Genomic DNA, 25,452 nt, shown 5'->3' on the forward strand with positions numbered 1-25,452 from the left:
GACAGGCTGGGGTGATGGGAGCCTGGCCCCACTTCTTCCCTGCCTGTCCCACAGGGAGCTGAAGAAGAAGCCGCCGCCACGGCCCACAGCCCCAAAGCCACTGCTGCCCCGCAGGGAGGAGAGTGAGGCAATGGAAGCAGGAGACCCCCCCGAGGAGCTGCGCAGCCTTCCCCCTGACATGGTGGCTGGCCCACGACTGCCCGACACCTTCCTGGGAACTGCCACCCCACTCCACTTTCCTCCCAGCCCCTTCCCCAGCTCCACAGGCCCAGGACCCCACTATCTCTCAGGCCCCTTGCCCCCTGGTACCTACTCAGGCCCCACCCAGCTGATACAGCCCAGGGCCCCAGGGCCCGCTGCAATGCCCGTAGCACCTGGACCTGCCCTCTACCCAGCCCCTGCCTACACACCGGAGCTGGGCCTTGTGCCCCGATCCTCCCCCCAGCATGGCGTGGTGAGCAGTCCCTATGTGGGGGTAGGGCCGGCCCCACCAGTTGCAGGTCTGCCCTCTGCCCCACCTCCTCAATTCTCAAGCCCCGAGCTGACCATGGTGGTTCGGCCAGCCACCACCACAGTAGATAGCATCCAGGCGCCCATCCCCAGCCACACAGCCCCACGGCCAAACCCCACGACTGCTCCTCCCCAGCCCCGCTTCCCGGTGCCCCCACCACAGTCACTGCCCACACCTTACACCTACCCCGTAGGGACCAAGCAACCCGTCCCAGCCCAGCACCACTTCTCTCCTGGGATCCCTGCAGGTTTTCCAGCCCCGAGGATTGGGCCCCAGCCCCAGCCCCATCCTTCACGAGCATTTGGGCCTCAACCCCCACAGCAGCCCCTTCCACTCCAGCATCCGCACCTCTTCCCACCCCAGGCCCCAGGACTCCTACCCCCACAGTCCCCCTACTCCTATGCCCCTCAGCCTGGGGTTCTGGGGCAGCCGCCAACCCCCCTGCACACCCAGCTCTACCCAGGTCCTGCTCAAGACCCTCTGCCAGCCCACTCAGGGGCTCTGCCTTTCCCCAGCCCTGGGCCCCCTCAGCCTCCCCATCCCCCCCTGGCATATGGTCCTGCCCCTTCTGCCAGACCCGTGGGCCCCCAGGCAGCCCCTCTTACCATCCGAGGGCCCTCGCCTGCTGGCCAGCCCACCCCCAGTCCCCACCTAGTGCCTTCACCTGCTCCATCTCCAGGGCCCGGTTCTGTGCCCCCTCGGCCCCCAGCAGCAGAACCACCCCCTTGCCTGCGCCGAGGCGCTGCAGCTGCAGACCTGCTCTCCTCCAGCCCGGAGAGCCAGCATGGCAGCACTCAGCCTCCTGGGGGTGGGCAGCCCCTGCTGCAGCCCACCAAGGTGGACGCAGCTGAGGGCCGTCGGCCGCAGGCCCTGCGGCTGATTGAGCGGGACCCCTATGAGCATCCTGAGAGGCTGCGGCAGTTGCAGCAGGAGCTGGAGGCCTTTCGGGGCCAGCTGGGGGATGTGGGGGCTCTGGACACTGTCTGGCGGGAACTGCAAGATGCACAGGAACATGATGCCCGAGGCCGTTCCATCGCCATCGCCCGCTGCTACTCACTGAAAAACCGGTACCAGGATGTCATGCCGTACGACAGTAACCGTGTGGTACTGCGCTCAGGCAAGGATGACTACATCAATGCCAGCTGCGTGGAGGGGCTCTCCCCATACTGCCCGCCACTAGTGGCCACCCAGGCCCCACTGCCCGGCACAGCTGCTGACTTCTGGCTCATGGTCCATGAGCAGAAAGTGTCAGTCATTGTCATGCTGGTTTCTGAGGCTGAGATGGAGAAGGTGAGAGGGGCTGGGTGCCCACGAGGGCAGTGTGGGGTGGCAGGGCAGGGGATCCTGGAAAACCAGCCCTGCTTTGGTTTGTCTGTCCCTCAGCAAAAAGTGGCACGCTACTTCCCCACCGAGAGGGGCCAGCCCATGGTGCACGGTGCCCTGAGCCTGGCATTGAGCAGCGTCCGCAGCACTGAAACGCATGTGGAACGTGTGCTGAGCCTGCAGTTCCGAGACCAGAGCCTCAAGCGCTCTCTCGTGCACCTCCACTTCCCCACTTGGCCTGAGTTGTGCGTCCACTGCTCTGGATGGTGGCTGGGGGTCTGGGGTGCTGTCCAGTCCTTGGTGCTGGGAGGGATGAGAGCCTGAGATCAGGTCTGGCTCATAGGCTCTTCCCCACCCCATCCTGTCCCACAGAGGCCTGCCCGACAGCCCCAGCAACTTGCTGCACTTCATCCAGGAGGTGCACGCACATTACCTGCATCAGCGGCCGCTGCACACGCCCATCGTTGTGCACTGCAGGTAGAGGGTGGGCCTGACAGTCTCTATGCGGGCTCTTGGCCTGGCCTCATTCCCCAGCCTCATGCCCCCTTCTTGGCACAGCTCTGGTGTGGGCCGCACGGGAGCCTTTGCGCTGCTCTACGCAGCTGTGCAGGAGGTGGAGGCTGGGAATGGAATCCCTGAGCTGCCTCAACTGGTGCGACGCATGCGGCAGCAGAGGAAGCACATGCTGCAGGAGAAGGTGAGGATCTGGGCAGGTGGGGCTGGGATGGGCCTTCTGTCTCCGGGTGACGGGCCCCTGCCTGGCTGACCTGGCCAAATGCACCTGTGCAGCTGCACCTCCGGTTCTGCTATGAGGCAGTGGTGAGACACGTGGAGCAGGTCCTGCAGCGCCATGGTGTGCCCCCTCCATGCAAACCCTTGGCCAGCGCAAGCATCAGCCAGAAGGTGAGGAAGGTTCCCTGGAAGCTGCTGGGACAGCCACAACCTTGGGACTCCCTCTCCTCACCCACTCTGTCTTCTCAGAACCACCTTCCTCAGGACTCCCAGGACCTGGTCCTCGGTGGGGATGTGCCCATCAGCTCCATCCAGGCCACCATTGCCAAGCTCAGCATCCGGCCTCCTGGGGGATTGGAGTCCCCAGTTGCCAGCTTGCCAGGCCCTGCAGAGCCCCCAGGCCTCCCGCCAGCCAGCCTCCCAGAGTCTACCCCAATCCCATCTTCCTCCCCGCCCCCCCTTTCCTCCCCGCTGCCTGAGGCTCCCCAGCCTAAGGAGGAGCCGCCAGTGCCTGAAGCCCCCAGCTCGGGGCCCCCCTCCTCCTCCCTGGAGCTGCTGGCCTCCTTGACCCCAGAGGCCTTCTCCCTGGATAGCTCCCTGCGGGGCAAGCAGCGGATGAGCAAGCAGAACTTTCTGCAGGCCCATAACGGGCAAGGGCTACGGGCCACCCAGCCCTCTGACGACCCCCTCAGCCTTCTGGATCCACTGTGGACACTCAACAAGACCTGAACAGGTTTCGCCTACCTGGTCCTTACACTACATCTCTCATGCCCACCTGCCCACACCCAGCAGAGCTTCTCAGTGGGCACAGTCTCTTACTCCCATTTCTGCTGCCTTTGGCCTGCCTGGCCCAGTCTGCACCCCTGTGGGGTGGAGATGTACTGCAGGCTCTGGGTCAGGTTCTGCTCCTTTATGAGACCTGACATTTTTCAGCTCTTTGCTATTGAAATAATAAACCACCCTGTTCTGTGGCCCATGTCTGAGTCTGCCCATTGCTGCCTCAGCTCCAGTAGCACTGGCAGGAACTTAGCACCTTTCGTGGATAACAGGATGGTACCAAACTGTTATACTACCAGGACAGTTCTTTAAGGGTCCTGCAGTTCTGGCTTGCTCATCCTCCCCGCTTTGCTACCTGTGCCATGCTGTATGTTTCCTCAGCAGCTCTGAGGAGGGTCCAGGCAGAGTGTGTGCACAAACAATTCCGAGAGAGACAAGTAGCTCCCAAAGTGCCTGACAGATGTGGTTTTTTAAAAAAGTTTAATATTACAGTCAGGAGGCAGCGGCTGGAAGATACTCGGCTCTTTCCCCCAAGTCCAGGTTCAGTGCATTGGCCCCCACACAGCACCCCAGACCCCTGCCTGGGCAGGGAGGCCCCATGCTCAGTCCAGCTTCTCCAGCACGGAGGGCACATACACCAGGCTGAGCTCACTGCCAAAGTTGCAGACAATGGCAGCGTTGTCCAGCACCAGGATCTGGCGGGCAGGCTGGGCCTCACTGTTCTTCCCCAGGTAGACTGTCTGTAACAGGTCCCCGTAGTTTAGGTCCCAAAAGGAGACACAGCCTTGGCCGCCGGTCACCAGCAGGTTGTCTGAGATGACACCCAAGCTTGCACCACAGCCCAGATCCTGGAGGCAAGGACATGACAAGCTCAGTCCTGAGTCCTTCCCTAAAGTCCCAAGAATCCTATGATCCCCACCCCCTCTACCTGCTGAATGGAGTAGAACTTGATGCCTGTGCTGCGGTCCCAGATGCTGATGAGGTCATCCAGGCCACTGCTGATGACACAGGAGGTGGTACAGGTGAGGGAGGTGACATCCCCACGGTGAGCAAACATGTGGCTGACCCGGCTGCCAGTCAGTACATCCCACAGGCAGATGGCCCCATCTTGTCCTCCACTGGCCAGCACCATGGTCTGGGGAAACAGGTCAGGGGAGCGGGGTCACTGTGGTGGAGTACCTCTGTCAAAAATGGTGTTCCTGTGCCCTGGTGGGTGGGGCCCTGACTCTGCTTCCTGGAAGGGGCCCAGCTCCCAGGAGTCAGCAAACATGGGCCACAGGCTCTGTACCCCCTTACCCCCGCCCCGCAGGCCCCTCACCTGGTCAATGTACACAGTCGTGATGGCCCCCGAGTGGCCCTGAAGGGTGAAGAGGCAGCACGAGTCCTCCAGACGGAATACCTGTGACAGGGATGGACCTCAGGTTCTGGTCTCTGGGATTTTCCAAGTTATACTTTGGCCGGGAAATGCCCTCTGTCCTTCACCAGGACTCCTCCAGCCTCTCCCTGACGAATGCATCAGGCTCCCACCCTGCGCCAGGCCACTCCAGCACCCAAGAGATGAGACAATACTCACTCTCAGCGTGTGGTCTTGACTCCCAGTCACCAAGCGCCCGGCAGCGGCTTTCAGGGCTGTGATGGGTTTTTGGTGTGCACAGGGCACTGTGTGGGTCAGGCGACAGGCCACTGTGTCACTGCTGCCATACACTGGAGAGGCAGGGGAACTGCCCCGCCCCGGGGTCCCTGAGGACAAAAGGCCAAGTGAAGGATCTCTGAGAAGGCAATGGGCAGACGGCCCCTGCACATCCCACGAAGTGTGAACACCTGCCCACCCCAGGCCCTCCGACCTCTAAACTGCAGGGGGCTGAGGGCAGTGTGGGTCTCCAAGGAGAAGAAATCAAGGGAACCGTTGAGCCGCGCAGCCACAATCCTGGAAGAGAAGAACAGCTGCCAGGGGCCTCTCCCTTAGAGCCCCAGGAGAGCCCCAATCCTGGGGCTGAGCATGTGGGCACAAGAGAGATAAAGGGCCAGTTCAAGAAGGGTCAGGAGGGACATGGCCAAGAGGAAAGCACATGGTACCAGAACAGATGCTGGAGCCAGAGGGCAACTGCAAATATTAACCTCCTTGTGCCTCAGTTTGTCTGCAAAATAGGGATAAGAGTACCCATCTCACATAATGGTCATGAGAATCAAGTGAGCTAACGTGTAAGGTGGTACCTGGTGAATGTCACATAAGTTTGTAAATTAAAAACAAGCGGAGGGCTCCATGTAGCCTGGAGCTGAAGGGAAGACTGCTGAGGGGAAACAGGATGCAGAGTGGGCTATGTTGGGCATTGTGGAAGCCTGCATTCTCCACATAAAAGCAGCTTCAACCCAATCACAGCCCACACCAATTCCTTTTTCCACAAAGAAGGATTTTTTTTTTGCTCTCCAAAATTCCTAGGTACAGTCTGACAGGCAGGGATGGGTATATTTGCCCAATAACCCCAAAGCCTCAAAGCAGGTGGGGTTCAAAATCTTAATGTAGCGAAAGGCAATGCATGCCTCCAACCTCTGCCCATGAATTTGAAGGGCCACACCAGACCTGGGGAAGCCACAGTTGTATGATTGGAAGTGGGTGGACAAAGAGTGACCACAGTCACCAGGAACCCTGAGGATCAGGGCTGAGACCTCGGGGCTTTCCTTAAAGCTAAAACAAGCAGCAAAGGAGAATTTCCAAGAAGCACAGAGGGACCTGGGGAAATTGGCCAGGCTGGAGAGGATGTCAGCCAAGGCCCATGCAGAACCTCTGCTGACAGGAATGACGGCAGCAGCCACTGGCAGAAATCCACAGCACTAAGGGCAAGGGACGCCCCCTCCCCAAGGAAAAAGAAAGACTCCAGCTCTAGGTCAGATGGTGCTGCCACCAAGAGTCAAGGAGCCTTGGAGGAGGAGCCAGTGTGGGACAGGCAGGCGAAGGCGTTCGGTGGAAGGCACCTGGCCATTGGGTGGAGACCCAGGTTCACCAGCTCAGAGGTGGGGCCAGAACCCAGGTGACTGAGACTCCCCAAGCAGTGTGCATGCAGACGGAGCCCTGGTGACGCCCACAGCCAGCAGGCTTGCTGAGGAGGGCAAGCACGACAGGACCAGGGAGAGCAGAGAACAGCCGCCAGCAGCCAAGGAGAAGAGGGTTCTGCAAGCACACTTTGTTTCTGTAACTAAAAATGCAACCAAGATACCCCAAAGGCTCAAGACTGACAAGCTAATCAGAGAAACTGGCTTCATTGAGAAGGGCGAGAAAGGACAGGAGTGTTATCACTCCCCACTGTCACTGCTTAAGGCCCTGGGAGGTCACCTTGTGCCAGGCCCAATTCCGAGCACGTCACACCCCTAATGCTTTTGTTACCTTCCCATCCAAGTGGACTGCCCTCTGCTTACACGTGTGGGGCTGGTCATCAAGAAGGTCAATCGAAACATACAGTGCAGCAGTGGACAGGAACCAGGACTCAAGACTCAAGATATCTTGAGTATGGCCTAGCCAACAAAGGCTGGGGACATCTGGGGCTGGGGCAGGCCACACTCACCTTTTGTCCAAGAAGACCAGAGCGGTAATGCCTGAGGAGACTTCCTCGCTGCTGCAGCACAGCACCCCTTCAATGGCGTCCCACACCTATTAAGTCCAGAGGCTGTGAGCACCTGCCCACCAGAAAGGCCCACAATCCCCGGGGTGGATAGCCACTCTGCCCACCTTTAGCCCCTCTGCCCACCTCCAGCCGGCCGCTGCTCCGCCCCACCACGATGAGGTGGCCCTGCAGCTCCAAGCTCCAGATGGAACCCTCCGCACTGGGGGCCCAGGCAAGGGAAGGGGAGCCTTTCTCAGGGGAGCCACCCTCGTCCTCAGGGGCCTGGGGCAGCACCGGCCCAGGCGAGGGTGGGCGCAGGGCTGGTGTGCAGACGGCCGCCAGCCCCTCCTCCTGGTACACGCGCTGCACCAGGCGGCTGAAGTCATAGCCTAGGGAGTCCCGAGCGCGGCCACAGACCGCCCGGTGCCGGGGCTCAGGCTGAGTGGGCTGTGAGGGCTGTGGCTGCGCCGAAAAGTTGGTGTCAATTAAGCAGGTGAGGTCAGGCTGGTCCCCGAAGAGGGAAGGCGGTGGAGGGTCCCGGGGGCGGTGTCTCAGGGGAGGGCTGTCCCCAGGCTCCTCTGGGCCAGCCTTCCCACCATCTGAAAGTCGTTCCCAGCTCTCCTGAGCCTCAAGCCCGCTGCCCACGCCACTGTCCCGGCGCTGCCTGCTGGGGGCCAGGATGGTGGAGTGAGAGGGGATGTAGGAGAGGGGGTGTGGGGGAGGGGGAAAGGGTGAGAGGGGGAAGTGAGGGGCCATTAGAGGGGACAAGCGGAGAGGGTGCGGTGTGGGGGTGGGAGGGAGCCTGGAGGGGTTGGGGATACGTCAGAGGGAGAAAGGAGGAGAGAGACATGGCTGCACGGGGTAGGTGGTGGGGTGAGGGGGGTGGGGGGTCACAGAGGAGAGGGCAGCCGCACCTACCCTGGGCGCGGGATACGCGTGAGGCAATCCCCGGTCTGTGCGTCCCACACACAGACGTGGCCTGCCAGGCAACAGCTCACCAGCAGCATGCCGTCGCTGGCCAGGCACTCGATATCCTGCGGGAGCCTGGTGTTGGTGTGGGCCAGGCCCCAGCCCTCCCCTGCCTGGCCGTTGTGCCCCCGCTCACCATGAGGTGGCCGCGCAGGACCAGCGGCACAATCTCCGTCTCAGGTGGCGCATAGCCATAGTCGTCGCAGGGCAGCTCTCCGCGCCTCCGCCGCCCGGGCCCGCTGCCCGGCTGCCCGTAGTTGCGCGGGCACAGCACGCGGTACAGGCAGAGCAGCAGCAGCACCAACACAATGCCCGCGGCTAGACCCAGTGCCGCCACCCTGCACGGGAAGGCGGACTGCTGTGAGACACACCTCATAGCCTGTCCCCTCCCCTCCTCCCTCTCCCCTACTCTTGCCCACCTGTCCCCCTCCCCGCACTCTTGCCCACCTGTCCCCCTCCCCGCACTCTATCCCACCCCACCCCACCCAGCAACCTTACTTGTACAGTGTGACGTCTCCATGGGCCTGCACCCCACCTGGGCCCTTGGGTCCCGCTTCCCAGTGCCCAGCAGGTATGGGCCCCGGTGGGGGCCAGGCACTGCGGCCATCCTGAGGGTGCCGGCCCTCCAGGGCCTCCCTCGGGTTCAGGCGGAGTGTGACTGGGATGACAGGCAGCAGGCTGATGTACCTGGATCCGGACAGTGGGCAGCCTCAGCGGGGGACCCCCTCCCAAGGCTTCCTCCTACTGTGCCTGCCAGCCAGTCCGCTCCCTCCTCCCCAGGCACGCCTCAGCTCCACCGGCCAGACTCTCCCAGCATGGGGGTTGGGGACAGAGGTAGGTCCCTCCCCAGGCCAGCCTAGCAGCCAACCTTGCTGTCCCAGATACCAGCACCCAAGTAGCCCTTCTGACCGTGTGGGGTATCTCCCTCCCCACTCCTGGCACAGGTGGGTGGGTCTCATTCTAGCGAGGGCTGGCAGCCACCTGTGACTCCTCAGAGGAACCTGGGGTTGCTCTTGGGTTATGGCTGCCTAGACCACCAGTTCCCACCTCACAACCTTATGAATTGTTTTAATTATTTGCAGAATTCAAACTGTGGGCCTACTACATTGGGGAAAGGGGATGGTGAGTTGACACCATCGAGTGAGGAGGTGGCACCTGGCATGGCCCAGCTCACCTCTTGGCCAGCGTGATGTTGTAATAGCTGAAGAGCGTCGGCCAGTGGCGGAAGGACAATTTCCTCCAAAGTTCCTCATCCTCAGGCCCCCAGGTTACCTCTGGGACTGGGCTGTCATGGACAACCTCTGCTGGACCTCCATGCTCAGGTGGCTCGCCTGGCGATGTCTGGTTCTCAGGTAGCTTAGGGGCATCAGGTGGGAAGATGGAGAAGGCAGGGTCCGGGTGGCTGGCGGGCAGCATGCCACTAGGCACGGGCATGGGAGCCAGGGCTCCCTCACCCAGCGGGCTCTGTTCCGTCACCTGGGCAGCGAGGTAGGTGCGCAGCCCTGCTGGGTCTGTGTATACCAGGATGCCAATCCAGACAACGGTGCCAGCCTGCAGTGGAGCAGGGTACTCAGTGGGAGGAATGGGCCTCAACCCCAGCAGCTTCAGCCCTCATGCTGAGAGGAAAGCAGCACGGGGACCTGAGGCCTAGGGATGGAGAGAGGACACAGGCCCCACTGTGTGCTTTCCTCCTGCCTCTCCGAGTCCTCCTGCTAACACCTGCCAGCACTTGCTGCTGGAGGGCCTGCTTCCCTTTCCACAGTTAGGGGCTGAGTTTCTTGGCCTGGAAATAGACTGAACCACCCTGAGGTTTGACACAGAATGTCCCGGTCCCTAATCTCCACCTCAGCTGGGATCAGAAAGCTGCTACCATTCATATGGTCAGCATGGCCAGAGGGCCAGCTGCCTGACCTGCTCCAGAGTCCCCCAGAGGGCCTAGTCTCAGGGAGCCTCAGCCTTCCTCCCGTCTCAGTTCAGCTCCCTGGGAGAGGCACTGCTGCCCCGCAGCCAGCGCAGCCTGGCTGGTGACTGATTTTGCCCAGCACTTTCCACTGTCTGCACACCATGCAGCGGCCGATGAAATGTGGCCCAGGGAAATGTGGCCACAGGTGGGTCCATCCCAGAGCACTCGACTAACAGGCTCCTGTCCTGGGCCACTCTCGGGAGAGGATGGCTCCTGTACCTGAGAGCCCTGGAGCTGCTTCTCCCACAGGCTTGTCTCCTCAGAAGCCACCAGGGTCTGGGCAGGGAGGACACAACAGGCAGCTCCCCAGAGCCAGGTTTCCAGGGGCCACCAGAGCCTGAGGAGCATCCCTCGCCACTCTAAGGACAAGTGCAGCACCACAAGAGGCCTGGAGCGCTGGCCCTCCAGAAGAGGGCAGGGCAGGGGTGGCAGGTACCATGATGAGACGCTGTGCCAGGCGGGTGCGGGCCAGGAAGTAGACAACACGCAGCCTCTTGGGGAGCCGCAGGTTTCGGAAGGAAGACGGCTGCAACGTGATGGTGTGGGGTGTGGACGGCCGCACAGCCAGCTGCCGCTCGTAGCGCGTTGGCTGCCCCACTGGCTTGGCTGAGGGTAGGCAGGCCTCAGGGGGCAGCCGCTTGTTCAGGTCCGCTAGCTGTTGGGGGCACAGTGGTCAGGGCCCGAGTCCACCATCCAGAGGGCGCCCGCACAGGACCACTGCCCTGCCCAAGGTCCACACCCTTCTCACCCAGGACTCCCTCAGTACAGCCAGGGCTGAGGAGGTGGGCGGGGCAAGGCTCAGCCCACTCCTACCTCCATCCGGCGAATGTCAATGGACAGGACAGTGGTGAAAAACAGCATCTGAAGGAAGAAGTCAGACACCAGCCCCACGACAGCAAAGAGACAGAACTCCTGGAATCAGAGCACACAGGGTGGGGTGGAGGGGAGGCGGTGCCATGACCTGACTGCCCCAGCCCTAGAGGAGCAGTGCCCGGACTGCAGCCACCTCAGAACCAGCAGGGCAGCAGCAGGCAGGGCACAGCAGAGATGAAGAGAGATGCTGGTTGGTCCTCAGCTCACATACCACTAGCAGCTCACCCTGTCTCCACCAGGGGGCAGCAGAAACCCTCACACTTTCTTCAGAAAGGGCTGAAAGGGGAGGGGGGAGTACCTTCCTTGAATCTTCCGGTCCCCCTAGAGAGGACTGAAGGCCTGATCCAACCTGGCAACCTCTAAGCCCCACCAGCCTGCTCCCCAAAAAGTCCTTCCCCACAGAGCCCCCGCCCTGCTCATGCATCACCAACCCAGCCAGAGCCCAGGCCTGATTCAGGGGCTCTCAGAAAGGTTCCCAGCCAGCAACTGCCCTGGAACAATGGAGAGAGAGAGAGGGATAAACTCTCCTCTAAAATCGAAAAAGGGTGAGCTCTCTGCTCCCCAAGCTCTGTCAGCAGACAGAATTTTCTGAGATGTCGGTGTTGAGACCTCTAGCGCATCACCACAGTGCTACTCGGATCTGGGGTAAGACCGTGGGGTAGACAGTGGCACAGTGGTTGTCTCAGCTCTAACGTCCCAAGACTACCCTATCCTGCAGATACTACTGTTTTCCAGGAGAAGCAGCCCACAGCCCATCTGTTCTCTGTTCACCCCCATCCTGCCAGCCCTGGGGGAAAGATGGGGGAGAAAAGATGGCATCCTCCCCTTCCTGCAACTCCTTTTGGAATGGCCGGCATCAGTCTGAGGTTCCAGCTCAGTGCAGGGCCACCTCCACCTCTGCTCACAGCCCACAGCTGAGCAAGGGCACTTTGCCAAGAGCAGGGTCACTCTGGGCAATGGGTGGTGGCCCTCCACAGGTCAGGCCAGGCAAGGCCTCTTGTCTGGAGATGGCAGCATGGGTCAGGGCCAAAGGAAGAGACCGGAGGAAGGGTCTAGGAACCCCACGGTGCTTCTCCCTCAGAAATGGGAAACAGGTGTGACTGAAATGGCACAGACAGTCCTCAGTTTCTGCCATGCCCTTGCAGCCTCCTCCTGCCACCTGGCTGAAGGGGAAGCAGGCAGGGAGGGGTAGGAAGAGAGGGTCAAGCGCAGAGCCTGCCTGGCTAGGCACTCAATCTCGGAACCCAGCCAGAGTTTGCTGAGCACTTCTGAGTCAGGCGTGCCAGGGGCCATCTGTGTGCTATAGTGATCCGCTTGCCAGGCAAAGAGGTCCCACCTCAGAGGCAAGGATGCCTGTGCTGAAGAGGGGAGCACCCTGTCCATGGCTGCACAGCTGGGGAGCACAGCAGTTGTTTCCATGCTCATCCAGGTGGCAGGCCTTGGGGCCTTACCTGGATGGCAGGCACTAGGGTGAAGTAGCCAATGAGGATGATGCCCAGCTCCGTGGCCATGTTCTTCATGATGGACCAGCTCTCGCTGCTTAGGCCTGCAGAGGGCAGCAACAGGGCACAGGGCAGCACGTGGCCACTCAGCGACATGACTCACACAACCTCAAGAGCCTCAGAGTGGCAGAGGCATGGGGAGGGCCCCCAGCCCTCTGAAGCAGCCATTCCACCAAAGCACCCCAACCCTCAGGGCCCTGCTAATGCCCAGACTCTAAGGGGCTGTCACCACCACACAGCTGCTACAGGGAACAGGTGTTCACAGCCTGGAGGGTGCAGGGGAGAGCTATAACCATCAGAAGGGGGAAGCAGCAGAGTGGAGATGAGAAAATCCACAAGGAAAGCCAAGTGCCACCCACTCCAGCCACATCCAACCTCCGCATGTGGTTCTTGTCTGGTCTGTATGGGCCAGCATGACAGTGTGCCCACCAGCCACATGGCAGAAGCACTCAGGGGGTGGAGGAGCTGGCTGCGTTCTTCCTCAAGCCCCTTCCTGTGGTGAGCCCTGATCCCATGCTATCACACTGTCACATGTCTAAGGCTCTGTGCTCCTACTGGGCAAGGACTATTTCGCCCCATGTCTTCCTAACTCCATATCCAGCACGGGGCCTGGCTTATCACAGAGGCTCACAGAGGTTTGCTGGATGAATGGACAGCTGCCTACAGTCCTGTTCCTCACAGACATAGGGTGACAGGAGGTGACGAGGAGGAAGACGCTCAAGTGACCAGACCTCCAAGGCCGCTTCTCCCTTTTCTCATTTTCCCCAAAACCCCAGATCCCCAGCTTCTACCAGCAGGGCCAAAGGGAGCTTTTCTGGCAGCCATGAAGGCAGCATCTCTGAAACGGCCAGACCCTGGGGCTTGGGCTAGTGTGCTGGAGTGAGGCAGTAAGAGAAAATACCAGGCACTAAAATCCCCAAACAGAAAGTCACCACCAAATACAAGCCCCACCCACAATGAAGTGCAGTGGCGTGATTACAGCTCACTGCAGCTTTGACCTCCCAGGCTCAAGCAATCCTCCCACCTCAGCCTCTTGAGTAGGTGCGACCACAGGTGCATGCCAGTATGCCCTGCTAATTTTTGTATCTTTTGTAGAGATGGGGTTTAACTATGTTACCCAGGCTGGTCTCGAACTCCTGGGCTCAAGTGATCCACCTGCCTCAGCCTCCCAAAGTGCTGAGATTACAGGTGTGAAGGTGTGAGCCATGGCACGCAGCCTGGTTTGCTTTCTTTTCTTACTGACACATGAACCAGGACGAAGTACAGTCCAGTGGCCCCATGGCTCCCCAGGGCACACACTCAAGGGCTGCCAGGGCCCAGTGGCCCACTGCATATTATGCTGGAGGCAAGAGCAAGGGACATTTCAGGGGCTCTGTTTGCTCACAGAGCGTCAGCAGCAAGAGGAACAGGCCCCTCTCCAGCCCCTCCTGCAGCCCCCTGCCCAACTCTCCCACTGTGTTACCTTGGGCGATCCGCAGCTTCACCTCCAGGTCTACCGGGGTTGAGACCACGGACTTGGTGAGCACCAACACATTCTCTAACCCAATAACCACCACAAGGTAGGGGAAAATCTCGCTGGGGACAGAGAAGGAGAAGGTGAGGACAGTGCTGTGGTGGTTCCCAACAGACTTGGGCCCTCAGGAAGGCTATGGGGTTTCCAGCCTGTTACAGGGGCTGCTGAGTGACTCCCACAACCACTGGGCAGAAACCCTCCCCTGTCCACCTCACCCAACAAGGCCTGCATCTACACAGTGCTCAGCTTTCAGGCAGGCTCCAGAGCCTTGCGGAGGGGCCAGCAGCTGTCCCGTCTCTAGCCATCTGGCTCAGGGGGGCTGGGAGAGGCCCCTCAGGGAGAGCTGTGCAGCGCCACTGCTAGACCACACTTCTCCCTGCCCTTCCCAGGAGGACTGCTGGCTAAAGACAATGACTGCTGCCAAAACCCACGCCAGTAACTCTGGGTGGATCCATCACAGCTAAATACGCAAGGAGATGAAACCACCCTGAAGGCCCACTCACCTTTGTTGAGAAGCTGTGTGCGGAGAACAACTGTTCCTACAGAAAGCTCTACCAGCTATCTGAGCCCACCGTCCCACACTCCCCGCGGCAGAACCTACGAAAGTCTATGTGCGAGGAACGCCAGCTGAGTTATAACTTGCGGGACCTCTGCTTTGGAGCCGAAGGAAGGGAGGGCCCCTGTAGAGGGTACGGCAGACGGTATGGGAGGGCGGTGTTTAACACCATCAGGCTCAGGAAAGGGAGCAGGTATCTAAGAGCAAGGAAACTACCAGAAACAAAACACGACGTCGATTTTCATACGACCAGCCTGACGGTCCAAGGTGGGGGACAGGCCAATCCATAATCCATTAATAACCATTAACAGACAGGCAGGTGGGCCTATCCAGAGCCAAGATCAAAGCCTGAGGACAAGCCAAGGGAAGGGCTTCCAGACTAAGGTTCAGAGAGGAGCGGCAAGGGGAAAGTAAACATCGGTGGAAAAGGCAACAAATTACAGTGTGCTCATATCTTCCAAAGAGCTTCCTCTAAAATGACCTATTTCATTAGGCATTTAAATGTTCTAATTACGAAAAAAAAGAAATGTTCTCTATCTCACACCTCCAGTGGCTTAAGCCATCAAGCTGCAGTGTGTGTGCGGTGTGTGTATATAGAATATATAAACACAGATGCACAAATCCGACTACACACATGCAATACATACTCATGTATACACAAACACACATACCAACACACACCCCATATATACACACCCAGCCCACAAATACACACTTCTGTACCTATGGACACTCACTATAGCTAGATATGCTATATACAAACACTAGTATGAATACAAGCCAGACAAAGAAGAGGAAGAAAATATACCTCTTAAATGTCAAAAACGACAATGTGAAGACGTGAGGTCACAGCAAACACCCAGTCCAGGGAAGGCCAAGTACCCAGAAGTGCAAGGCTCTCTGGCCTGAGCCCACCCTGTGGCCCAGTGGAGCCTGCTGGGGACCTACCCGCCATTGAGGGTGGGCGTCAGGCCGAAGAGTGTGCAGAGTCCCACAGACATGAGCAGCGAGCTGAGCACTGTGACCACGGCGGCCAGGGCCAGCCCCCACTTGGACTTGACCATGTCGATCTTCCCTGGAGGGCAGAGAGGGCACATCAGGGCAGCCCCTCCCACAGGGGCTCTCGGGAGTAGGTTGCCCTGACAGTTGAGGAAGGGAAAGCTCCTGGTTTCACCAAAGGAAAGGGATAGGCACAAGTACTTCCCAGTGTCATGGACATAGTACACCTTTTAGGAACCCTAACCCAGGAAGGGGCTGAAAGTGAGAAGAGCCCCGGACCCACCCAAGCTCCTAAGACCCTGCTGGGGGATAAAGCCCTAGCTCTGACGACCACCAGGTGTGTTCTATCTCTCTACCCCAAGCCACCTCCAGAGGCAGGGAAGCAGGTGACATGGAAATGCCCGTTTAGCTTGGAGAAAGCTCCCGGTCTCCCTGCCATGAACCTACGCGTGGAGAAGTAGATGTAGGCAAACAAGATGATGTAGGTGGTCACAAGGGGGATGAGCTCAGCGACACCAATCTCCTCCTTGAAGTGCACGTGGACCAGGCTCTCCGCCCGAAGGCTGCAGTTGGGGCTGGGGTGCAGAAGCATCAGGCGGGCACGCAGGCTGCCCAGGAACCTGGTCAAGGAGTAGGGTGGGGGTAGATGGAAGTGTTGCTCTTGGTTCCGGGGACAAAGACAATCCTTGGACAGAGGGTCCATTAGGACCTCCCTCCTGCCCCTGTGTTGGAAGGGAACTCCTCTCTGGTGCCTGGGCTTCTCTGTAGTCTCCAGGGGTGCTGGGAAAATCACAGAGGGGCAAAGTTTTCTCAGGAGCCCCTCCTGCTCCTTTCTCAGCTTCCCTTTCCGGACCTACTCTACACTCACTTTTTATTTATTTTCCTATTTTATTTTTTGAGACAGAGTCTCGCTCTGTCGCCCAGGCTGGAGTGCAGTGGCGAGATCAGGGCTCACTGCAAGCTCCGCCTCCCGGGTTCACGCCATTCTCCTGCCTCAGCCTCCGGAGTAGCTGGGACTACAAGCGCCCGCCACCTCGCCCAACTAATTTTTTGTATTTTTAGTAGAGACGGCGTTTCACTGTGTTAGCCAGGATGGTCTCGATCTCCTGACCTTGTGATCCGCCCGTCTCAGCCTCCCAGCGTCTGGGATTACAGGCGTGTGCCCCCACGCCTGGCCTCCAACACTCTTGATTACCAAAGACCCAGGAGAGGCGATCAGAAGAACCTCGAGTGCCGTTGCCAGTTGGGGAGGTGCCTGCAGTGCCTCACTGGGAAGGACTCAGGCCATACAGGGCTCACTAGCAACCAGGTGGGGATGCCTGCCCTAGGCTCAAGAGAGACCAGAGGAGGCACCAGGACACTGAGACTGCCAGCCCTGCCTTAGTCCCCTATGCTTAACCAGCTGTCAGGTCATCCCCATTAAAATGTGGTAGACAGTATCATCTAGTGTAAGGGATGTAAACATTTCAACAGGAGGCCTGGAAACTCTCCAAGTTTCCAGCGGGGCATTCAGAACACTCTAACCAGAAGAGGGACTACTCAAAGCCTCATGTCACCCAGCAGACCAATCAAGAGCCCAGGGTGCTGTCAATCTTACTTGGCATGGTAGCGCTGGAAGACCAGGGTGATGGTGTAGGAGACCATCCTCTTCCTGGTGTAGAGGCTCACCCCGCTGTACTTCCCGGGAACACCAAACAACAAGTCTGCAAGTAGAAACCAGCAGGTACTGACAAAGAAATGACAGCTACCGCAGAGCCACCAAGGACCCCTTTTTCACCCCCACCCTGGGAACAAAGGGTAAACCCTTATCTGCCTAAGTACACATCAAAAAGACAGTGACCAATGGGCACCCTTGCAGGTCTGAAGGGAACTTGTACTGCGGCTACCTTTGAGTGTGGCTGAAGTCTGCAGGGTTTTAGGCTCGTGCTGGTGGATGGTCCCAATGATGTCAGGATCAGCATGGAAGCGTTCCCGGTCATTCTGCCAGAAATTCCCAGGGGACAGCAGCAGGCATCCATGCTCAGGGAGTAGGTCCCTGAGCTTCCTGAGGCCTGGCAGCAGGTCGGTCACTTGCAGACACAACTCCTCCAAGCTCCTGGTCCCAGAGCTGCACAGGAGACAGGACAAGGAACCTGCTGTGTCTGCCACCACAGGGCAGATCTGCGGTACTCAGGGGACGTCCTCTGTCTGTTCTTCAATACCCCATATTTGCTCTCTAGTAACGCCAAAGAGCCTGACCACTAGGGCAGCAGGGGAAAGTACTTCCAGGTGGCCAATAACCTAACCATGCGGCTGTCTGACTTCAAGTGCATCTGAGGCCCAAAAGCCCATCAGCTCTGAGGACAGGCAAGCGTACTATGAGAGCATGCACAATCCCGCCCACTAAAACACCCTGGCCAGTTCAGTGGATGAGGAGGGACGGGGGTAAATCTGGGGCTTCATTTAGTTCACCAAAATATCTGTCAACGCCAGTAGCTAACTAAAACCTGGCAGTGATGCAGCTTGCCAATTACACACATTGTATGCCGAGCCAGCATAACCCAGGGACCCACTGACAGGCAGGGGAGCACAACCTGGGCTGGGGCTTCAGAAGGTACCCCCCGGTAGAGCTTGCTTCTCGTCGGCAGAGACACCACCATTACATTCACACCATAACCCACAGGCAGGAGGCCATGCAGGTCATGAGTCAGCTCAGTGGACACTGACTCCATCTGAGATGTAAGGATGAGACTCAGGGCTATGTGTGTGCCATCTGCATAGGTCTAAGGGGAATGCAGCCACTGTGGACCCTCAAGGATGCTGAGAAATTCAAGGCTGGCTCACCCTCCATCCTTCTTGCTTGTTCTATCTCTGCAGAGCTGACTGGCTCACTGGAGTTACACTGAGGACTGTAACTCTCCCTTCAGTACAGAATGGGATTCAGGGAGGCAAGGGTCCCTGAGGGGGTACCTGTCTCTCAGCACGTGGTTCCGGATCTCCTCCACCAGTTGGAATGCCCGGGACAAAGGTGAACGAAATACATCTACTGCCAGGAGGTTCTTGTGCCAGGGAAACACTGAGGATTTCACAAATATCTGCTGGACGTAAGCCACCGGGGCACCCACATACTGCAGAAGAAATGAGGGAGGGCAGAAAGGGCAGCTGAGCACAGGAGGAAGGAACACGGTCCAATTCAAGGGATTTAATGGGCATTGGAAACCATGCCCCACAGAGTTAAAGAAACCAATGACTAACATAAGTTCTTGAGTTTGCAGGATGGCAGATAAGAAAAGAAACAATTTGCTGAAACCCAGAAACTCCCTCCGCTTATGAGATAAAAGAACTGGCTGAAATAAGCTGGAACCAAGATGGCCGACTGGAGTTGTGCAGAATGACCCTGCCGCCATCACAGCCTGAATTTCCACTGCACGTTTCATACTGACTTCCCTGGAATTTGCACATGAGACGCATGAGGTGGCATCAAGAGATAACTGGGCATGCTCAAGGACTTTCCAGAAATCCCCCTTCCCTCCACCAATCATCTGCTAATCCTAGTATCCACCCTCTAAACCTTTTCTAATAAAATTACTGCCTTAAAGCCAGCACAGGGAGACAGATGTGAGCTGGACTCCTGTCTCCTAGGGAGTCAACCTTCAATATAAAGCTTTCTTTTCCCCAAATCTCAGTGTCATAAGTATTGGCTTCTAGCACATTGGGCAGCGAGCCTCTTTTGCTCAATAACACATCTACTATGGGCAAAGCGTATGTGGGACCAGGTGTAGGCAAACTATGGCCTGTAGGCCAAATCAGGGCCCATGCCTGTTTTTCTTTTTGAGACAGGGTCTTGCTCTGTTGCCCAATCGTGGCTCACTGCAACCTCAATCTCCCAGGGTCAAGAGATCCTCCCACCTCAGCACCCCCACCCACCAAGTAGCTGAGACTAGAGGTGTGCACCACCATGCCTAATTTTCAAAAATGTTTTGTAGGGACAGGGTATTACTATGTTGCCAGGCTGGTCACGAACTCCTGGGCTCAAGCAATCCTCCCATCTTGGCCTCCCAAAGTGCCACACCTGGCTAACTTCTTTATTTTCTGTAGAGATGGGGTCTCACTATGTTGCCCAGGCTGGTTAGTGCCTGTTTTTCCACCTCCAATTTTTACTGAAGCACAGCCACACCCCTACCATTACTATTGTCTATGGCTGCAACAGAGGCCGTCTGGCCCGCAAAGCCTAAATGCTTACTATCTAGCCCTTTATGGAACATGTCTGCTGACCGCACTATAGACTCCACACTCCCCAAAGCATGTAGCCTGTCTTACTGATCCAGGTTTCGTCACTTGCAGCCGAGTAGCGGGTTTTGAAGATCAAAGGACCCAATTTTAAATCACAGCTTTCCAAACATATGACCTTGGAAACACTTTTGACATCTCTGGATTTCAGTTTCCTCACTGTGAAAGAGGAACGACGACATTCACCCTGCAGCATCAAGATGTATGCACACACCACACACGCATACACACAGTGTCTGAGAGATTAGCAGAAATATCAGTAATGAACAATCAGGCACTTCACTTCATCCGACCCTCACAACAGCCTGATGAGAAGCAAGGAGAGGCTCAGGCATCGTGCCCGCCTAGAGCTTCACACTCCAGGCAGAGTGGTGCAAGGACTCAAACCAAGGTTCCCTCACTAAATATCACACACTTTTCTCACTAGAATCTGCCATCTACCCTTCAAGAGCTTAACAGGGATGTAAATGACAAGCATGTTCACACATGCAACCCTCAGTGACAGGCATGTCGCGGAGCACCCCAAAACATGCTGGGTCAGCCATGGCAAGATTACGGCCCAGGAGAAGCTAAATGGAGCCATAAAGTTAGAAAAGAACAGGTAGGAGAGGGGCAGGAGGGAATGTGAGTTGCAAGGGATGTTGAGAGCACAGAAGGCACCAAGGAAACCTGTCAGGGGATAACAGAAATTATGAGAAAGATGACAAGCAGGCTTAGACTGAAGCGTGACTAAGCTGTCAGAATTTTAATCAATTGACAAAGTGAAGCCCAGTGTCTCTGAGGTGAAGGGCAACCTGATGAAAGCAGTGCTCTGGAAAGACTCCCCTGGAGGTGGTGACAACTGGAGACAAGGAAAGACGGTCCTAGACAGTGGTGTACTGCGAGCTATGGACTGAAGGGGGCAGGGCCCAGCCCAGCTGAGGGATGAGGGGCTGTCCCCACGCCTGGGCTGCAGTCAGGATCTCCAAGCGGCATGTGTGTGGATGAAGGGGAGGTCATAGGGCCACTCACCGACGCAGTACTCCAGGTTACAGCATAGGCAAGGGCCAAGATGCTGAGCAAGCAGAGCAAGTTAATGCCTCCTGGGACCCTGGGCACAAAGGAACCAGAGGCAACCGTCTGAGCCTTGTGAACTTGATGTGGCTGTGCCTTAGTGAGGGCTCTGGGGACAAAAGGCCTCGTCCACTTTGTCTTCTGTACCACACTCAGCCACTAAAAGCTGCTGGGAGGTACAGAGGCACCTGGATGGAGCTGGCCACCACAGGCTGTGACCAGAAGCTCACACAGGCCTGAGCAGGGAAGGAGCACTAACCTGGTAAGGAAGAGGTGGGCACGGCCCACACTCACTGTGCTGAGCTCCCACAGTCTCCACTTAATATTCAAGAGAGAAATGGACATAGAAACACTGGTATCTTGAGTGGGTGATGGAGGAAGTAAGGGCCAGTGGGGTCCAGATGCCCCTAGGCAAAAGACTCTTAACAGTGAGAGGCTGTGGCAGGCAGCCTTCTAACACAGTCCCCAGCAGTCCACACCTCCTGGTGCTCATGCCCTTGTGTAATCCCATCCCCTTAAGAGTGGGCTGGACCTAATGATCTGCCTCTGACAAACAAATACAGCCACAGCAATAAGAAATCACTCTTCCAATTAGGTTACAAAAGACTATGACTCCTTCTCCCACCCTGGCCCCGTTCTTTTGGGAGCCACCACTCTGATGAAACCAGCCACCACACTGCGAGCTGCTCAGGGAAGGCCTATGTGGCAAGGAATTGAGAGAGGCCTTCAGCCAACGCACAGTGAGGAACTGAGATCCTCAGCCCAACAGCCTGTAAGGAGCCTACCTTTAAGTGGGCTTGGATGGGGGTCCTCCCCGAGTTGACCTTTGAGATGGCAGCAGCCTTGGCTGACGGTTCTATTGTAGTCTTGTGAGAGACCCTGAGCTAAAGGACCCAGATAAGAAAACCATGGCTCAGAGAGATAAAATGAAGTGTCCGAGGTCACACAGTTGATAGGCAACAGAGCCAGGACTGAAACTCAGAGCTGGGTAGCTCTGAAGAATGTGAGTCTCATGGAGAACAACATGCAGAAGGAAAGGCCTAGCACAAGCAGCGTGGGAGAGGAGCTGAGGTTCTGGGGGCCCTGGAGTCTCCAGCCACCATAGTTCAGAGCATGAGGCTCTCACCCAGAGCTTCCTGGAAACCCTGTGTCCACGCTCACACAGCCACCATAAACACTGCAATGTTGGCCGTAGAAGTCTGGCATGCAACAAGTCCAGCCACCGCTGTGGACCTGCCAGCTGGTCTTGGTGTGAGGCTCAAGTTTTCACAATGAGCCAGTCTTGGGGACCCAGGCAATGCTGGAGACCTCAGGTTTTTGAAAAACAGAATCCTTCCTTTCTATTTAGATAGAGCAACCTAGAGCTCCAGGTATTTTACCTTCACACTGGTGCACCCGTGGGCTCCCTCAGAACAGGATGTGGAGGACTCCTGCCACTCAGCTCTTCCTACAGAAAAGACCTCCTGATCCTTGCCCTCCAACCCTGGTGGGCAAGGGCTATGGTGGGAAGAGCAGGCTCAGGAGACCTGCCTGAGTTCCAATCCCAGTGCCACCACTCCCTGGCTGTGTCCCTTGGATGATGGTCTCTATACTCTCCAAGCCTTGTCCCTTACTGAGGGAAATGAGAATAAAACCTCAGACCTCACTAGAGCACCGTGAGGACCAAACAAAACAACTCCTGGGAACCATCTAGATCTAGCAAAGTATCTGAAAATGTATTCGTTATATCATTTCTATTATCCCCTAAAACTATGAAAACTGGAGTTGGTGTCCCATGCACAATCATCTCAGTCTACAAGTTTCTCCAAATTCAATACGACGGGTCTCCTTATCACCACTTTCATCGAGTCATTGCCTCTAAGGGAATGGCTTCCCAATGCCTACGGAATTAAAAGTTTAAACTTCACAGGCCAGGAGATTCAAGTTGGTTCCACCTACCATGCTCCAAGAAAAACTGCAGACTCACTGTCTCCTAAATAAGCCACGCTGTTTCTTTACTCAACAAGAAACCTTTCTTGAGCATCTACTCTGTGTAAAACACTGGAGTATATAAACTTGAAGGAAACATGACTCCAACGGGGTCGTCATGTAGAACACAGAGAAGAAGCAGAGGACACAATGCAAGAGCTGGGGAAGGCTTCCTGGAGCTTCACGGAGCTGAGGGATAAAGCCTAAGGAGGGCACTCCTGGTGCACACCACAGGGCAGTCCAAGCACACGAATCTTCATTCTCCCCTCTGTTTGACCAGCCAGACTTGATCAATGACAACGATGGCAATGGCGACAGCCACAAACACTGCTGAATGCAAGCGACGGGCCAGGCACTGTGCTAAACCCTTGCATTCTTTCGCTTAATCATATGAATTACAGTGTATAATGTAGGTATAATTATCCCATTTTATGGATGTAGAAACTAAGGTACAAGGTGATAGTAACTTGCCCAAGGTCACAAAGCTGGAAAACGTAGTCTCTACTGTTTCTGCTTTGTTCCTCTCTTCCTCTGGTAAAAACATCCCTCTGCCCAGAGGGAACCGCCCTTCCCCAAGAGTGGCCACAGAGGCCAATGGTCACAGTGACGACACAGGGTAAGCCTAACTCTGAGCACAAAGACATGGCAGAACTGACTGGAGTCCTTTCTGGAGGACACATAAAGGTTTAACTGTAGGGTGCAGCCATCAATCTCATTGTGGAGAAGCACCTAGCAAAAGGGGAGGAGGAGGGCTACATAAAAAGAGAGCCATCTCCAACAGAGAGAGAAATCCACAATTCAACAAAAAGAAGTCAAACAACTCAAAATGGGGACATCTGAACACACACATCACAAAGGAAGACAGGCAAATACAATAAGCACTTGAAAAAGGGACTAAGGTCATTAGTCATCTGGGAAATGAAAATTCACATCACAATCACAATGAGATTTCTCTATATTAGAATATGGCTTTTAAAAAAATCCAAACAACTGAATACACCAAGAACTTTACAGCACAAAGACTGAACCTTAATGTATGGGAATTTTTCAATAATTTAGAAGGCCAAGGTATATAAAAAGAAGGACATTTCATCTCTGTAGTCCTCATTCTGAAAACCAAAGTCCACAGTGAAATTCTTAACCAAAGTCCAAAGTATATTCAGATTTTCTCTGAATATATATTCAGATTTTTGTATATTCAGATTTTTGCCTAATGTCCTTTTTCTTTTCCAGGATCCCATCCAGGAAACCACGTTACGTTTAGCTGTAGTGTCTCCTGAGGCTTCTTGTAGCTTGTGACAGTTTCTCAGACTTCTCTTGCTTTTGATGATATTGACAGCTCGAGGGGTACTGGTCAGGCATTTTGTAGGGTGTCCCTCAACTAGGATTTGTCTGATGTTTTACTCATGATTGGACTGGGGCTATGGGTTTGGGGGAGGAAGATCAGCAGTAAAATGTCCTCCTCCTCACATACCAAGGGCACAATCAATCATTGTGATTTATCACTGCTGCTTTAACCCCAATCACTTACTGTAGGAGGTGTCTATCAGGCTTCTCCACTGTAAAGTTACTTTTTCTCACAATCACACTGTCCTCTTTGAAAGAAAGTCATCAGGCATAGTCCACACTTTAGGATACATTACTTAGAATTATTTTGCCCAGGAAATTTGTCTATTGTCATCCATTCATTTATTTATATTTATTCAAGCATATGGACTCAGGAGGGACTCACAAAGAATTATTTTATATTTTGGGTTATAATTCAATACTGGTTTATTTTGTTGCAAAAATTGCTTTAGGCCAGGCACGGTGGCTCACGCATGTAATCCCAGCACTTTGGGAGGCTGAGGCGGACGGATCACAGGGTCAGGTGATGGAGACCATCCTGGCCAACATGGTGAAACCCTGTCTCTACTAAAACACAAAAAATTAGCCGGGCGTGGTGGCGTGTACCTGTAGTTCCAGCTACTCGGGAGGCTGAGGCAGGGGAATCACTTGAACCCGGGAAGCGGAGGTTCCAGTGAGCTGAGATCGCGCCACTGCACTCCAGCCTGGGTGACAGAGCAAGACTCTGTCTCAAAAAAAAAAAAAGAAAAAGAAAAAGAAAAAAAATTGCTCTAGCACTGACCACTGGGAGCTCTTTCAATTTGCCCCCCTATGTCTCTTTGACATACACTATATTCATTTCAAACTTTGAAAAATATTTGTCGCCGGGCGCGGTGGCTCACGCCTGTAATCCCAGCACTTTGGGAGGCCGAGGCGGGCGGATCACAAGGTCAGGAGATCGAGACCACGGTGAAACCCCGTCTCTACTAAAAATACAAAAAATTAGCCGGGCACGGTTGTGGTCGCCTGTAGTCCCAGCTACTCGGGAGGCTGAGGCAGGAGAATGGCGTGAACCCGGGAGGCGGAGCTTGCAGTGAGCCGAGATCGCGCCACTGCACTCCAGCCTGGGCGACAGAGCGAGACTCCGTCTCAAAAAAAAAAAAAAAAAAAGAAAGAAAAATATTTGTCTTCTCTTCCCAAACAGTATAGGATCTCCTCAAGGGCAGTAAGCCTCTATCTGTCCCCACATCATTCCACACCACACACATGCAACGAACGAGTGCTGAACTGAGCAATGAGCAGAGCAGGGAGGGAAGTTTTGGCTCCTTGGTATAGGCAGCAGATGCCTGCAATGTGCTGTCTACTGCCCAAGTCTCCTATTTTCCCTTTTATTTTTTATTTTTAAAAATTTTTTTAGAGACAAGGTCTCACTCTGTTGCCCCAGCTAGACTGCAATGGTATGATCATGGCTCACTGCAGCCTTGAAATGCTGGGCTCAAGTGATCCTCCTACCTCAGCA

The 25,452-nt window shown here is 56.0% G+C and overlaps 2 protein-coding genes across 16 annotated transcripts in view; one reads left to right on the forward strand and one right to left on the reverse strand.

The window, feature by feature from the left end:
* Nucleotides 1–3,542, forward strand: part of PTPN23 (protein tyrosine phosphatase non-receptor type 23) — a 33,344-nt gene extending 29,802 nt beyond the window's left edge. For all 4 annotated transcript variants that reach the window (XM_074031960.1, XM_005546958.5, XM_015445805.4 and 1 more), the window contains 6 exons: nt 55–1,801; nt 1,895–2,079; nt 2,207–2,311; nt 2,393–2,531; nt 2,624–2,737; nt 2,816–3,542. In XM_074031960.1, coding sequence (XP_073888061.1) covers nt 55–1,801; nt 1,895–2,079; nt 2,207–2,311; nt 2,393–2,531; nt 2,624–2,737; nt 2,816–3,295 — 2,770 coding nt within the window. In that variant the 3' untranslated portion in view covers nt 3,296–3,542. The remainder of the gene's footprint in view (nt 1–54; nt 1,802–1,894; nt 2,080–2,206; nt 2,312–2,392; nt 2,532–2,623; nt 2,738–2,815) is intronic.
* A 264-nt stretch (nt 3,543–3,806) lies between these two features.
* The window catches only part of SCAP (SREBF chaperone), a 69,332-nt gene continuing 47,686 nt past the window's right edge, over nt 3,807–25,452 (reverse strand). For 3 of the 12 annotated variants that reach the window (XM_045384943.2, XM_074031962.1, XM_074031963.1), the window contains 20 exons: nt 18,267–18,424; nt 17,204–17,424; nt 16,915–17,020; nt 15,765–15,937; nt 15,267–15,393; nt 13,712–13,824; nt 12,199–12,293; nt 10,688–10,786; nt 10,311–10,529; nt 9,086–9,462; nt 8,410–8,598; nt 8,048–8,249; nt 7,861–7,976; nt 7,087–7,606; nt 6,904–6,989; nt 5,188–5,270; nt 4,917–5,083; nt 4,662–4,742; nt 4,272–4,478; nt 3,807–4,191 (listed from right to left, as the gene is read on the reverse strand). In XM_045384943.2, coding sequence (XP_045240878.2) covers nt 3,946–4,191; nt 4,272–4,478; nt 4,662–4,742; nt 4,917–5,083; nt 5,188–5,270; nt 6,904–6,989; nt 7,087–7,606; nt 7,861–7,976; nt 8,048–8,249; nt 8,410–8,598; nt 9,086–9,462; nt 10,311–10,529; nt 10,688–10,786; nt 12,199–12,293; nt 13,712–13,824; nt 15,267–15,393; nt 15,765–15,937; nt 16,915–17,020; nt 17,204–17,424; nt 18,267–18,424 — 3,585 coding nt within the window. In that variant the 3' untranslated portion in view covers nt 3,807–3,945. Of the gene's footprint in view, nt 4,192–4,271; nt 4,479–4,661; nt 4,743–4,916; nt 5,084–5,187; nt 5,271–6,903; nt 6,990–7,086; nt 7,610–7,860; nt 7,977–8,047; nt 8,250–8,409; nt 8,599–9,085; nt 9,463–10,093; nt 10,530–10,687; nt 10,787–12,198; nt 12,294–13,711; nt 13,825–15,266; nt 15,394–15,764; nt 15,938–16,914; nt 17,021–17,203; nt 17,425–18,266; nt 18,425–25,452 lie in introns of those variants that run through there. The other 9 variants (XM_045384939.2, XM_045384940.2, XM_065540514.1 and 6 more) reach the window with 7 other exon arrangements.

This window comes from Macaca fascicularis, chromosome 2, assembly GCF_037993035.2.
Source record: "Macaca fascicularis isolate 582-1 chromosome 2, T2T-MFA8v1.1".
NCBI lineage: Eukaryota > Metazoa > Chordata > Mammalia > Primates > Cercopithecidae > Macaca > Macaca fascicularis.